This window comes from Leopardus geoffroyi, chromosome B3 (assembly GCF_018350155.1).
Source record: "Leopardus geoffroyi isolate Oge1 chromosome B3, O.geoffroyi_Oge1_pat1.0, whole genome shotgun sequence".
Taxonomy (NCBI): domain Eukaryota; kingdom Metazoa; phylum Chordata; class Mammalia; order Carnivora; family Felidae; genus Leopardus; species Leopardus geoffroyi.
Genome location: NC_059337.1, coordinates 62,434,097 through 62,449,204, shown reverse-complemented (window position 1 = coordinate 62,449,204; position 15,108 = coordinate 62,434,097). Strand labels below are relative to the sequence as shown.

General features: G+C 41.5%; 1 protein-coding gene and 1 pseudogene across 1 annotated transcript in view; one reads left to right on the top strand and one right to left on the bottom strand.

Annotated features, from left to right (window-relative positions):
• DNAJC17 (DnaJ heat shock protein family (Hsp40) member C17) overlaps positions 1–15,108 on the bottom strand; it is a 42,959-nt gene that overhangs the window by 8,036 nt on the left and 19,815 nt on the right. Inside the window, exons 2-5 of the mRNA XM_045450004.1 lie at positions 2,867–2,936; positions 2,507–2,565; positions 2,183–2,270; positions 215–300 (exon numbers count right to left, since the gene is read on the bottom strand). Of these exons, the coding sequence (XP_045305960.1) occupies positions 215–300; positions 2,183–2,270; positions 2,507–2,565; positions 2,867–2,936 (303 nt within the window). The remainder of the gene's footprint in view (positions 1–214; positions 301–2,182; positions 2,271–2,506; positions 2,566–2,866; positions 2,937–15,108) is intronic.
• On the top strand, positions 4,936–5,094 carry LOC123584485 (annotated as a pseudogene).

Below are 15,108 nucleotides of genomic sequence, written 5' to 3'. Positions count from 1 at the left end.
GTTGGGGGGAGTGACAATTCTGTGCAGATCCAATTCCAGTTTGGCTCACCTTGTGAAGGTCCCTGGGAGGCTCCACCTGCAAGCTAGGGCTCAGCAACCTGCGGGTTGGACAGATTACCCAGATCCACAGAAGAAGACAGCCACGACAGCCACCTAGGCTCACCCTCCTCCTTCTCCTGCAGATGGCTTTAGGCCAGCATGCCCGGAGGCTCACCTCCTGCTCTAGCGTCCTGGTGCTCCGGCTCTCCTCCTCCTCCTCACTGCCGTGGGCCTGGGCCTGCCGTTCCCGGGCCTCCAGGTCTAGGCACAAGAGTTGAGTGACCCAATGTCTGGTCTAAGCAGTTCTACGTGGCCTCAGCCAACCCAAAGTCTCACACAGAATGAAACCATATAGTACCTCTGCCCCCTCCCTCCATGCCCGTGTGCTCTCAAGTTAATCTTCATTGACAAAAGTAATAGTGTGGAAGAAGTACAGGTTCCAGCTGAGTGGCCGGGGTCTGGAAGAGTTAAATCAGCAGCTCGTGCTGACCAAGCTGGTTCTCTGATCAGTGAACAGGGTGTGGGTGGGTGCTTATGTCAGCAGCCCAGGGCCATGTGGCAGGGATGCCAAGGGTGGAGCCGCTGGCCTGTCCCTGTGGTTTGGCACAACAGCCTGACCTCGACCTTGGCGTTGATGCTTTTTCCACCACAGAGCTCGAGTCCCCACTGCCTCCTACACCTCCTTCTTAGTTCACATTTACCAAGCCTCACTTTGGGCCAGACTATGGCAGTTCTACAGGGATGGCAGATTCTGTGTGAGGACATCACCCATGTCCTGGAGCCCTTCCTGCCTTCCAAGAGAAACCTGCTTGTGGCCCTATGCCAGGCTAGCTGCTGTGACAAACCCTCCTCTCAGGCCTGGGACTCACTGCTTTCTTCTTGGGTACTATACTTACCTAGAATCTCCAGGGTTTTTTGTTTGTTTTTGATAAAAAGATGGATGTACTGAGATGGTATATATGAATATTAAATGTATGGATATCAAATAGGCAAGAAGAAGGGGAGAAAAATCAGGTAAAGACTGCCTACAACAATTTTTTTTTTAATTAAAAAATTTTTTTTGATGTTTATTTATTTTTGAGAGAGAGAAAGAGAGCATAAGTGTGGGAGGGGCAGAGAGAGAGAGTGGGAGACACAGAATCCAAAGCAGGCTCCAGGCTCTGAGCTGTCAGCACAGAGCCCAACACGGGGCTTGAACTCACGAACTGTGAGATCATGACGTGAGGCCAAAGTCAGACATTTAACTGACTGAGCCATCCAGGTGCCCCAGGACTGCTTGGAACAATCTTACTGCAGTGATGAAAATGTTCTAAAATTGATTTACAGGCATAGTTGCACCATTTGGTAAATTTCCTAAAAATCATTGAATTATACACTTGAAAGGGGTAGATGGGGGCACCTGGGTGGCTCAGTGGGTTGGAAGTCTGACTTCAGTTCAGGTCATGATCTCACTGCTCATGAGTTCGAGCCCAGTGTGGGGCTCTGTGCTGACAGCTGGGAGCCTAGAGTCTGCTTCGGATTCTGTGTCTCCCTCTCTCTCTATCCTTTCCCTGCTCATACTGTCTCTCTCTGCCTCTCAAAAAATAAATAAATGCTAAAAAAAAAAAAATTAAAAAAAAATAATGGGTAGATGGTATGATGATGGTATGATATTCAAAACACACCATAATAAAGCTATTAAAAAAAAAATGCCTGGACCTATTTGGATCCTTCTGAGAGGACTCCTCAGAGTGAAAGCTCTGTGCAGAAGTGAGGCTGGGATGAATCAAAATATCCAGGACAGCATCCTGAATAAGAACAAGACTTTACTCATACTGCGTGGGTTTAAATCTCAGATCCAGCAAGTTCTCATCCTTTTGGTGTCTTAGCTTCTTTGTCTATTAAAAAATGGGTTTAGTAATACCCACTTCCTTAGATAATTAAAGGAGGCTGTAAAGCATTGGTCACAATGCTAGCTAGTAGTAAATCTAGTCACTGTTGTCATTCCTAAGAGTATCCTTCAGGACCCACCCCTGACAGCAGGGTTCTGCCTAGAGCTGGAGCCAAAAAGCTCTGAGGTACAGCTCCAGGAAGAAAAGTGAGGGGGCTGCATGAAAATGGCCCAGAGAAACCACAGGCCACCCAGTACCACAAAGTCACCTACCAAGCTTCACTTTCTTTCTTCTCTCATCAAGTTTCTGGGTTCTCTCTGCTGCCTGCTTCTTGGCTTTCCTGACCTTGTCATACGCAGCCTGGCAGGAGAAAGGAACACCGAGGAGCAGTCAGCTGAAGGACAAGCACAGAGTATAGCCATCTTCCCGGACCTGCTATGTAGCCCCGGAGCCGTCGGGAGGCAGCCTGGTGACCAGACCTCCAGGCTGGGGCAGCAGGGCCGGTGCTGCATGGCGGAGTATAGGGGACTGAGGCTCAAGTGCCACAGTGGTCTCTAACCACGGGAGACAGTTCAAATAGAGGAGGATGAGCTTACCCTGGCTGCAGCATCAGTCAGTACCTCCAAGGCCTGAGAAAGCTGGTGGAAGAGCTCAGCTACAAATATGGGTCAAAAAAGAGAGGAGAAAAAGGAAGTCAGGCTTGATATGGTGTGCTCTCTCGAAAAAGCACCTCAAAGAAGCCACACGCTGGCAGGAAGGCCAACATCCACAGATGACGGACCAACCGGGAAGGGTGAGTGTACAGATAAGTGACCAAACTCCCTCCCCTTGCATGCAAAGTGCAGGCCTGGGGCTGTGCACGTCACACTCCACAGCAGTTACTCAGGAGCAGAGACCGGGAGGACGCCATGCCCAGGTGAGCGGGTCTCACCTCCCCACGTGTAGGACAGTCTCACCTGCTCTGGGATTATCTGGATTTTTGTCTGGGTGGCAGGAGAGGGCCTTCTGCCTATATGCCTTCTTCACCTGGAAGAGTCAGAAGACGTGGTTATTCACTCTCTCACCCCAGGTGGGCAAGAAAATCTCACCAAAGCAATAAAGAAATCCAGGGAGTACTCCCCATGGCTAAAAGAAAGGCTGCTGGCCCCCACACTGTTTCTCCTCCACCCGAGGAGATTTGTACTGGATGAGGCGAAGGCCGTGGAGGGAGCCAGCTGCAGCCTTGTAGCAGAGAAGCTGGGCCTACTTTCTACTGAGCACCAGTCTCACCACACAGGATGTAAAAGGGCTCCTGACAGGGGCAGGTTTCTCTACAGCCACCTGGAAATAGGCGCTCACACACTTTCCGTAGGCATGTAAACTGGGGCACCCTTTCTGAAAGAAAATTTAGCCATCAAGTTTTAAAATGTATTTGCCCATGGGGTGCCTGGGTGGCTCAGTCAGTTAAGCTTCCAACTCTTGGTTTCTGCTCAGGTCATGATGTCATGGTTCATGGGTTCAAGCCTTGCAGTGGGTTCCATGCTGGCAGCGCAAAACCTACTTGAGATTCTGTTTCCCTCTCTCTCTGCCCCTTCCCTGCTTGAGTGCTCTCTCTCACACACACACATAAAATAAATAAACATTTAAAAAATAAATAGAGGTGCCTGGGTGGCTCAGTTGGTTGAGTGACTGAGCATCTGACTTTGGCTCAGGTCATGATTTCAGTTTGTGAGTTCAAGCCCCACATCAGGTTCTGTGCAAACTGCGTGGAGGCTGCTTGGGATTCTCTCTCTCCCCAGCCCCTCTGCCCCTCCCCTGCTCGCACTTTCTGTCTCTCTCAAAATAACTAAATAAACTTAAAAAAAAAAAAAGGAATAAAAAATAAATAAACTTAAAAAAATAAAATGTATTTGCCCTTTGATCACTCTTAGGAATTTGGACTTACACAAGTATGCCAAAGCAAATATACAAAGATGTCCACTGCAGCAATGTTTATATTAGCAACCACTGGAACCAACCAAAACCTCCATCAACAGGGAGACCCATTTAAAAAATTATGATAGACAGAAGTCTATACATGCCAACTAGAAAGATCTTCAAGTCCACATCTCAAGAAGAAAAACTGTAACTATGTATGGTGACAGATGTTAACTAGATTTTTTGTGATGATTGTTTTGCAATATATACAAATATCAAATCATTATTTTGTACCCCTGAAACTAAGACAATGTTATATGTCAATGTATCTCAAGAAAAAAAAAAAAAAGATCTTCAAGACTTAGAGCAGTATATAATATGATCACTTTGGTATTCAAAATAAACAAATAATGGGGTACATGGATGGCTCAGTTGGTTAAGTGTCCAACTCTTGATTTCGGCTCAAGTCATGATCTCATGGTTCATGGGTTCAAACACTGCATTGGGCTCTGCACTGACAGTGGGGAGTCTGCTTTGGATTCTCTTTCTCTCTCCCTCACTCTGCCCTACCCTCTCCCCAACCTACATGCGTGTGCACTCTCTCTCTCAAAATAAATAAACTCTAAAAATTAACAGATGAAAGAACTATAAATAGAGATATTTGGACATGTGCATAGCCTTTGAAACTTATGAGGAAAAAAAGTTTCTTATCACATAAAACCTAACAGGGGTTTCCTTTGGAGAGAGGTTAAAGATGGAGGGGGAAGAAACATTTACTTCTTTTTTTTTTTTTAAGTTATTTATTTATTTTTGAGGGAGAGAGAGAATCAGCATAGAGCCTGACACAGGGCTCAATCTCACAAACTAAGATCATGACCGAAGCCGAAATCAAGAGTAGGATGCTTAACCAACTAAGCCACACAGGTGCCCCAACCTCTTTTTTTTTTTTTTTTTTTTTAAAGTAATCTCTATGCCCAACATGGGGCTTGAACTCATAACTTCGAGATCTAGGGTCCCATACTCTTCCGACAGAGCCTGCCAGGTGCCCCCATTTACTTCTCATACTTTTCTGTAGTTCAAATTTTCAAACCTTAAATTGGTCTTATTTTATTATCATTTTTTTATTGTCAGCTTTGTGCAGTGGCGGTATCGTAGCCAATGAGGTTTATCCGAGGCACAATTATTGCTAATTGGAAACTTTTTATTGTCAACAGGGGTTATCTTGGTGGGGAGGTTATGGTCTATCTTTAGTTTTTATCTTGTAGCTCTCTGAATTCAAAAGAAAAAAAGTATTACTTCTAATGTAAGTAAAAATAAACACAGCTACAAGATTCTCTATCATATATTACCCACTAAGCTATTTTAAGGAAAACAGAGCACAAATCCCAGAATCAGCCTCTGTTTCCTGAGGCCCTGTGCTCACTTGTGCTTGCACACCTTACCTGCCATTCAAACCTGCAAGGAGGAGCCTCTGGACCCAGAACTTCTGCAAGCAGCTAAGCAGACTGGCTTTCTAGGCTTCTCAGAGGAAACCAATAAATACTTCTACCCAAAGTTGCTAAATAAGGACCTTCAGAGGCACGCAGCCAGCACCACCAAGGGAGGGCATATGGACAGGTGCCTCACTCTGCTACCACCTCTAGGGCCAAGGAGGGCGGGCAGCCACCTAGCCCAGGACCTCTGGGATGTGCTGCCATCTCCTGGGCTAGGGCCGGCACTACACCTTCACCGCCAGGGTGACCAAGCCCATCAGGCTCTCACAGGGCTCTCCTGGTTCAGCCCAGCAAACAGAATCCACTCCCACCCAGGACAGGCCTTGAGCAGCGAGGGTGTAGATGTGCCTCCCTACATCCCCACCTTCCTAATCGTCCATCTGTGCTCACCTGGCCCACCTGCTTGCCTCAACAACCCAATCGAGCCTTTCACCATTAAAATTTAGAACAGGGGCGCCTGGGTGGCTTAGTTAAGCATCTGGCGGACTCAGGTCATGATCTTTCGGTGTAGGAGTTGGAGCCCCGCGTAGGCTTCTGTGCTCACAGCTCAGAGCCTGGAGCCTGCTTTGGACTCTGTGTCTCCCTCTCTCTCTGCCCCTCCCCTGCTCACACTCTGTCTCTTTCTCTCTCTCAAAAATAAATAAACATTAAAAAAAATTTTTTTTTAATTACAACAAAATCTAGCTGTTTCCACTATTAAAAAATTAATAAGAGGGGATAGTTTTATATACAGTTTTACATTTGAAACACCATCTTTACTCTTTCAGTCCCTTATCATTAGTTTTTTCTCCCTTTCTTTTGCCTCTTCTATTGTACCCCAGCCTCATTTCTTTTTTATTTAAAACTAAGCCTTTATTATGTATTCTTTATGTTTTAGGGTCCTCTGTGTGTTGTTTTTCCTTCAATAAGTAAAACAATACAAAAAATATATAAAGAGAAAGCCAAATATCTAATGTTCTTTCCCCACCTCCCCTGCCCTCTCTTCACAGTTCCAATGTTAACTGGATGCTGGGTAGCCTTTTAAAGCTTCCTCCTTGATTATGCCAACAAATATGAGTCTTCTGGGTTTGGTTTCTGTCTCTCTACCCCTCCTCTCTCTGTCTGAGATGGGTGAAAGGCAGAGGCAGGGAGAAGAGGGTGTCTGTCACCTCAATGTGAAAGCTGCCTGCTCTCAGAATGCACTTCTTCAGGACCAGGATTAGGGGTGTGGCTTACCAATGTCTGGGCATTCTGTCGCAGATGTTCTTTTATATTGTGGGGCTCTTTAAAAGTATTATATGTTCATTTTTGTAAATCTGGAAGAGACAGTAAAAGGGAGAGGCAAGAAGGATCAGTAAGAAAGAAAGATGAAAGAGCATGGGGAAGCCTGGGTGGTAGTGTATTCTTCATTTTCTTTTTTTTTTTTTTTTTTGAGAGAATGCTTTATGGATTTTATTATAAAGGAATGATATTAAGTACTGCTTTGTGTTTTAGAATTCATTTTGGATGTTCTACATCAGAAAACTGGGGGTTTTTACCAAACTGACTTTATAGTCCACGTGCTTGTGAGACCTGAATTGTGTTTAAGTGTTTATTTTAAATGAATCATGTCTCCATTTGTATTTAAGCACTATTCTTTTTTTCACAGCTGAATATTTGCAGTTATGTTTCATGTGGGGCATTCTACTGCAAAACCATAAAAAACAGGACACATAAACAAACAAAAAAAACCCTTATTTTTTTACTTAAATAGGGAAACAAATTGTTCAAACAAAAAATTAATTATGTAATAACAGGAAATTAATCTAATACATTAATTTGCTTCTTCATCAATCCTCTTTCCAGAATGTGTCCCTTTGACAAATATCAACAAGAGTCTCATCAGATTTTTTTTGAAGTAACAGTATAACTAGACCTAGGTTACCTCTCTCCTCATCTGCATGGAGCCCATCTTACCCCCACCCTTCCAGCTCCATATTCCTAACATCTACAACTAAACACAACTGCCTTAATCAAACTGATGTATCCTGGACATCCCACTCTCTCAAGCCCTGGCCTGGCCCTCAATTTCCAAACCATCCTTTAAAGGTATAAGGGGCTGACCATTCTATATTTTATGATCCTATAGGAAAAAGTTAACAGTCTCATGCACTGGCTAGATATTAGCATTATATCAGGCTGGTTATTCATTTCCAAAGAGGGATATCTAATGGTAGGAGGAGAGCTCTCTGAGAGCCCTTCAGTACAGCACTGAATCTATCCCACCTCCTGGGTCCACTGATAGAATATCTAGGAATAAACAGGCTGAGTTGGAGTTGGGGATATAGAGAAAAATCAGGTATTTCTTGGACACTGAAGAGGAAGGACAGTATTTAGCAAGGAAGATGGCTGTGAAAACAATAAGCTACATTATTGTGTGTGATGCCGTTAAAAGTGGTCCATGAGAATGGAAACCCAGAAATAAATCCACAATTACATGGTCAATTAATCTTTGACAAAGGAGGAATGAATATGCAATGGAAAAAGACAATCTCTTCAACAAATGGATAGCCACATGTAAAAGAATGAAATTGGACCACTTTCTTTCACTATACCCAAAAATGACTCAAAATGGATTAAAGACCCAAATGTGAGACCTGAAATCATAAAAATCCTTGAAGGCAATAATTTCTCGGACACTGGCCATAGGAACATTTTTCTAGATATGTCTCTTGAGGCAATGGAAATAAAGCAAAAATAAACTATGGCAACTACATCAAAATAAAAAACTTCTACACAGTGAAGGAAACAATAAAACTAAAAGGCAAACTAGTGAATGGGAGAAGATATTTGCAAATGACATATCCAGTAAAGGGTTAGTATCCAAAATACATAAAGAGCTTCTAAAACTCAACACTCAACAAACAAATATTCCAATTAAAAAATGGGCAGAAGATGGGGTGCCTGTGTGGCTCAGTCAGTTGAGTGTCCAACTTTGGCTCAGGTCATGATCTCAAGGTTTGTGAGTTTGAGGCCCCCCCCCCCCCCCCCCCGCTCCCCCTGTCAGGCTCTGTGGTGACAGCTCATAGCCTGGAGCCTGCTTCAGATTCTGGCTCCCTCTGTCTCTCTGACCCTCCCCTGCTTGTGCTCTGCCTCTCTCTCTCTCAAAAATAAACACTAAAAAAAAAAAAAAAAAAAAAAAAAAGGCAGAAGACACGAACAGACATTTCTCCAAAGAAGACATCCAGATGGTCAACAGACACATGAAAAGATACTCAACATCACTCACCATCAGAGAAATTCAAATCAAAACTACAATGAGCTATTGCCTCACACCTGTCAGAATGGCTAAAATCAAAAACACAAAAAACAGGAGCACCTGGCTGGCTCAGTCTGTAGAGCCTGCAACTCTTTTTTTTTTTTTTTTTTTTTTCAACGTTTATTTATTTTTGGGACAGAGAGAGACAGAGCATGAACGGGGGAGGGGCAGAGAGAGAGGGAGACACAGAATCGGAAACAGGCTCCAGGCTCTGAGCCATCAGCCCAGAGCCTGACGCGGGGCTCGAACTCACGGACCGCGAGATCGTGACCTGGCTGAAGTCGGGTGCTCAACCGACTGCGCCACCCAGGCGCCCCTAGAGCCTGCAACTCTTGATCTCGGGGTCATGAGTCCAAGCCCCACGTTGGGCATGGAACACACTTAAAAAACAAAACAAAAACAAACAAATAAACAAAACCCCAAGAAACAACAAGTGTTGATGAGGATGTGGATAAAAAGGTGGAATGCAAATTGGTGCAGCCATTGGAGTGTCTTCAAAAAAATTAAAAATAGAACAACCCTACAATCTAGGAATCCCACTACTGGGTATTTACCCCCAAAATACAAAAACACTAATTCAAAGGGATACATGCATTCCTATGTTTATTGCAGCATTATCTACACTAGCCAAACTAGGGAAGCAGTTCAAGTATCCATCAACTGATGAAAGGATAAAGATGTCATATATAATATATAATGGAATATTTTCCTGCTGTAAAGAAGAATGAAATCTTGCCATTTGCAACAACAAGGATAGAGCTAGTGAGTATAATGCTGAGTGAAATAAGTCAGTCAGAGAAGACAAATACCATATGATTTCATTCATACATGGGATTTAAGAAACAAAACAAACAAGCAAAGAAAAAAAAATGAGCAAAGGAAAAGAGGAAGACAAAACAAGAAACAAACTCTTAACTATAGAGAACAAACTGATGGTTACCAGAGGGGAGGTAGGTGGGGGGGGGGGGATGGGGAAAATAGGGGAGGGGGATTAAAGAGTACATTTATCATGATGAAATTAAATAAAATAATTTTAAAAAGGGGTGCCTGGGTGGCTCAGTTGATTGAGGATCTGACTCTTGATTTCAGCTCAGGTCATGATCCCAGGGTCATGGGACCAAGCCCCGCATCGGGCTCTGCCCTGAGCATGGAGCCTACTTGGGATTCTCTCGCTCTCTCTCTCTCTCTCTCTCTCTCTCTCTCTTTCTCCCCCTCTACCCCTCTCCCCCCACCCCACACACACTCTCTCTCTCTAAAATAAAGAAAAAAAACTGAAAAAAAAAAAGGAAACACAGAGAAGGGAGTGACTAATTTTAGCTCTGCGAGCTTCTTAGAGAAGGCAATATCTGGGCTGGGTCTGAAAGGTGAGTAGTTCTGTGAGCAGAGAGCTGGAAAGGACATTCAAGACAGAGGGTGTGAAAGAATTCGACTTCTCTTAGAGCCTCAGGACAGCTTACAGGAGAAATATAAGGGTTCTGCTGTGGGGGCATCTGGCTCAGTCAGTAAAGCATGCAACTCTTGATCTTGGAGTTGTGAGTTTGAGCCCCACGTTGGGTGTGGAGATTACTGAAAAATAAAATTTAGCCCTGGGTGGCTCAGTTGGTTGAGTGTATGACTTCAGCTCAGGTCATGATCTCACACTTCATGAGTTCAAGCTCCACATTAGGCTCTGTGCTGACAGCTCAGAGCCTGGAGCCTGCTTCAGATTCTGTGTCTCCCTCTCTCTTGCCCCCTCCCCTGCTCACACTCTGTCTCTCAAAGATGAATAAATGTTAAAAATAAACAAACAAACAAAATTTTTAAAAATTGCTTTAATGAGGTAAAGGTCCTGAGAACAGAAAAGGACATGAAAAAAGAGACATGGTTGCAATAAAGCACAGAAATAAAAATAACTGTTTTTGTCAAAGGATATTTTGGGTTTTAAAAAACTTTAACCAGGGGTGCCTGGCTGGCTCAGTCAGTGGAATATGCAACTCTTGAGCTCCAGGTTGTGGGTTCAAGCCCCACATTAGGTGTAGATTGTTCAAAAATAAAATCTTAAAAGAAAAAAACAAAAACAAAAAACTTCAACCAAAGAAAAGTAATGAAAGAAGAGTAGGAAAAGAACAAATTCATACAAACAGGTTTTAATGCACAGACCTGGGATGAAGAAATGTTGGGGAATGAGAACACACATATAGGCAAAGAAATACCCACTGGGCCAAGAAACAAAGGTTGAAGAATGATAAAGTTACTCAGTTACTGAAAATATAAGAAAGTTATGTGATTCATAGAACAGAGAGTAGAAGGGAAAACTCCACTGTGTGTCTGAGCAGAGCCAGATGTGTTGAGTCTGCTGAGTTCAAGGGTAGTGAACCTCTATCAAGGATGAATGACTGAGGAGGTTTTGCGGATCTCCAAGCCCAAAGAATTTAAACCTCGACATTCTCTAACAGCTATGGAAATATATCATAAAAAGCACAAAAGCAAGATTAATGGAACATATAAGACTGGTCATGAAACAAACACTAATAAATGTAAAAATTCAACATATAGTAAAAAGTATTATTAAGACATATTATACTGAGTGAAGAAAAAGTTAAATCTTCATCTCAAACCATATACCAAAATAACTCCAAATAGATCAAAGCACTAAATAAAACAAAACACTAAATAAAAAAAACAAAAAACAAAACTAAAAGAACCTAAAAGAAAGGAAATGATGAGACTATTAATCTGCCTGTGGGATTGGGAAGAAATTCCTAAGCATTAAAGCAAGGGAAGAAACCACATGCGTGCATGCACAGAATGAATAAATTTACAATGACAAAAATTTAAATGACTCTCAGTTAAAAATCAGAGACAAAATTGATATGGAAATGAAAACTAAGGGAAGTATTTGCATGAAATATGACAGATAACACAATGCTTACTACCTAAAGAACTCATACGAAAAAAAAACAGAATAAACCACAATAGAGAAAAAAACATGAAGAGATAATGCATAGAATAGAAACAGTTAATAACGTGAAAAATATTCATCCTCACACACAAAGATTAAGTCCTTTTCAAAATTCAAAAATGTAAGTCCTATCAATTGACAACAAGTAAAAAAAGGATGGCATTTAATAATGTTCGTGGCTTTGTGGTGAATATGTAAATCGACCTGATGACTCTGGAAAGCAATCTGGCCCTGTATATCAGGAGGCTATAAAAAGTGCAGACCTTTTGATCCAGCAAGCCCTCTACTAAGAGTCTGTCTACAGAAATATTTAGAAATTCATTCAATATTTATAAAAAGTGGTATTCACTTATAGCATTTATATTAGAGAAAGTCAGAAATTGTTTACATTCCAAAACAACAACAGCAGTAGCTGGCACTTATATAATGCTTACTGCGTGGCAAGCTGTGTGTGAAGTGCTTTACATATAATAACTTATTTAGCCCTTAAAACACCCCTATGAAGTAGAAATTATTATAAGCCACATTTTACACATGAGAAAACTATGACATAATGAGGGATAATTATGATACTGAAAATCCATTCAATGAAAAAGCATGCAATTATTATTACAGAGAGTAACTGTTCTATTCCAGCCCAAACACCATAGGAAAAATGTGGCCCCCAGCCCACCTCTGCCACCAAGGACCATAGAGGAAGTCTAGACTTCTCCCCTTGCCACCTGTAACAAACCACCTCAAACCTTCACGAGGTTGATGTCAGAAAAGGCCAAGTGGGGAGCTCACCCTCAGCAGATGAAAATATAAAAATATTCCTGGGGTGCGTGGGTGGCTCAGCTGGTTGAGCATCTGACTTCAGGTCAGGTCATAATCTCACTGCTCATGAGTTCGAGCCCCGTGTTGGGCTCTATGCTGACAGCTCAGAGCCTGGAGCCTGTTTCGGATTCTGTCTCCCTCTCTCTCTGCCCTTCCCCCCATTCACGCTCTGTCTGTCTCTCTCAAAAATAAATAAAAATTTAAAAGTTTTTTGAAGAAAAAAGAAAAATAAAAATATTCCTGAAGGGGCACCTGGGTGGCTCAGTCAGGTGAGCATCCAACTCTTGATTTTGGCTTAAGTCATGATCCCACAGTGCTGGGAATGAGCCCCATGTTGGGCTCTGCACTGGGCATGGAGCCTGCTTGAGATTCTCTCTCCCCCTCCGCCCCTCTCCCTTGCTCACCTGCATACTCTAACTAAAAACCAAAAATAAAATAAAATGTTAGGGGCTACTGGGTGCCTCAGTCAGTTAAGCTTCTGACTCTTGGGTCTCAGCTCAGGTCAAGATCTCACGGTTCATGGGTTCAAGCTGCATGTCAGGCTCTGCACTGGTGGTGTGGAGCCTACTTGTGATTCTCTCTCTCCCTTTCTCTGTACCTCCCCTACTCACTCCCACTCTCCCTAAATAAATAAATAAACATCAAAAAAATAAAAATAAAATGTTAAAAATATATATATATATGAGAGAGATTATAGCTGATATTTACTTTTTATGATGAGCCTGTATTACTTGTCAAATCAAGAAAAACACTGTTTAAAAAACCAGACAGGTCTAAACACTCCAGTCAAAAAACAGAGTGGCCAAATGGATAAAAAACAAGACCCATCTATATGCTACCTGCAAGAGACTCATTTCAGAGGTAAGGACACACACACACACACACACACTGGAAGTAAAAGGATGGAAAAAGATATTCCCTACAAATAGCCAAAAAAAAGCTGAGGTGGCTATACTTATGACAAAATAGACTTTAAGATAAAGATTGTAATAAGAGGCAACGGTCTTTATATAATGCTAAAGGAGTCAATCCATCAAGAGGATATAATATTTGTAAATATACTATACCCAACATAGGAGCATGCATATATATATATACACCTAAAGGGAGAAATAGACAACAATGTAATAATAGTAGGGGACTTTAATACTCCACTTTCATCAATGGTCAAAATAGATCATCCAGACAGAAAATCAATACGGAAATATTAGCCTTAAACTGCACATTAGACCAGAGGAACTTAACAGACGTATGTAGAACATTCCATCCAAAAGCAAGAGAATGTACACTCTTCTCAAGCACACACAGAACATTCTCCAAGACAGATCATATATTAGGCCAAAAATAAGTTTTTTTTTAAAAAATTTATTTATTTATTTTCACACAGAGAAAGAGAGGAAGAGAAAGAGGGCAAGTGGGAGAAGGGCAGAGAGAGAGGGAGACAGAAGGAGAGAGAGAATCCTCCTCACTCAAAGCTCAGAGCCTGACTGCGGGCTTGAACTCCTGAACCATGAGATCATGACCTGAACCAAAATCAAGAGTTGGACGCTTAGTCAATTGAGCTAACCAGGTGCCCCCCAAAATAAGTCTTAATACATTTCAAAAGACTGAAATCATATCAAGTATCTTTTCTGACCACAGTGGTATAAAACTAGAAATCAATTACAGGAAGAAAACTGGAAAACTCACAAATATGAGGAGATTAATCAACCACACTATTGAACAACCAATGGGTAAATGGAGAAATCTAGGAGAAATTAAAAAAACTACCTTGAGATAAATGACAGTAGAAATATAACATATCAAAACTAATGGAATACAGCAAAAGCAGTTCTAAGAAGGAACCTCATAGTGATAAGCACCTACTTTGAGAAACAAGAAACTCTAAAGATTCCACCAAAACTGCTAGACCTAATAAATGAATTCAGTAAAGTTGCAGGACACAAAATCAATATACAAAAATTTGTTGTATTTCTATACTCTAATAATGAACTACCAGAAAGAGAAATTAAGAAAACAATTCCATTTACAATTGCATCAAAAAGAATAAAATGCCTAGGAATAAATTTAACCAAAGAGGTGAAAGACCTGTACACTAAATATAAGACACTGATAAAAGAAAACTGAAGACAACACAAATAAATGGAAAGATATTCTGTGCTTATGGATTAGAAGAATTAATATTATTAAAACGTCTTTACTACCCAAAGCAATCTACAGATTCAGTGCTATCCCTATCAAAATTCCAAAGGCATTTTTCATGGAAATAGAAAAAATAAACCTAAAATTTGTATAGAGTCACAAAAGACCCGAAATAGCCAAAGCAATATTTAAAAGGAAGAACAAAGCTGGAGGCATCACGCTTCCTGATTTCAAACTATACTACAAAGGTATAGTAATCAAAACAGTATGGTATTAGCATAAAAACAGACACATAAATCAATGAAATGGAAAACTAGAGAGCCCACAAATTAACCCACGCATATATGGTAAATGAATTTACAACAGAGGAGCTAAGAATAAATAGTGGGGGAAAAGGCAGTCTCTTCAATAAATGGTGTTGGAAAAACCGTACAGCAACATACAAAAGAATGAAACTGGACTCCTACCTTACACCATACACAAAATATCAACTCAAAATGGATTAAAGACTTAAATGTAAGACCTGAAACCATAAAACTCCTAGAAGAAAACATAGGCAGTAAGTTCCTTGACATCAGTCTTGGTCATGATTTTTTGGATTTGGCACCAAAAGCAAAAATAAATAAGTGGTAC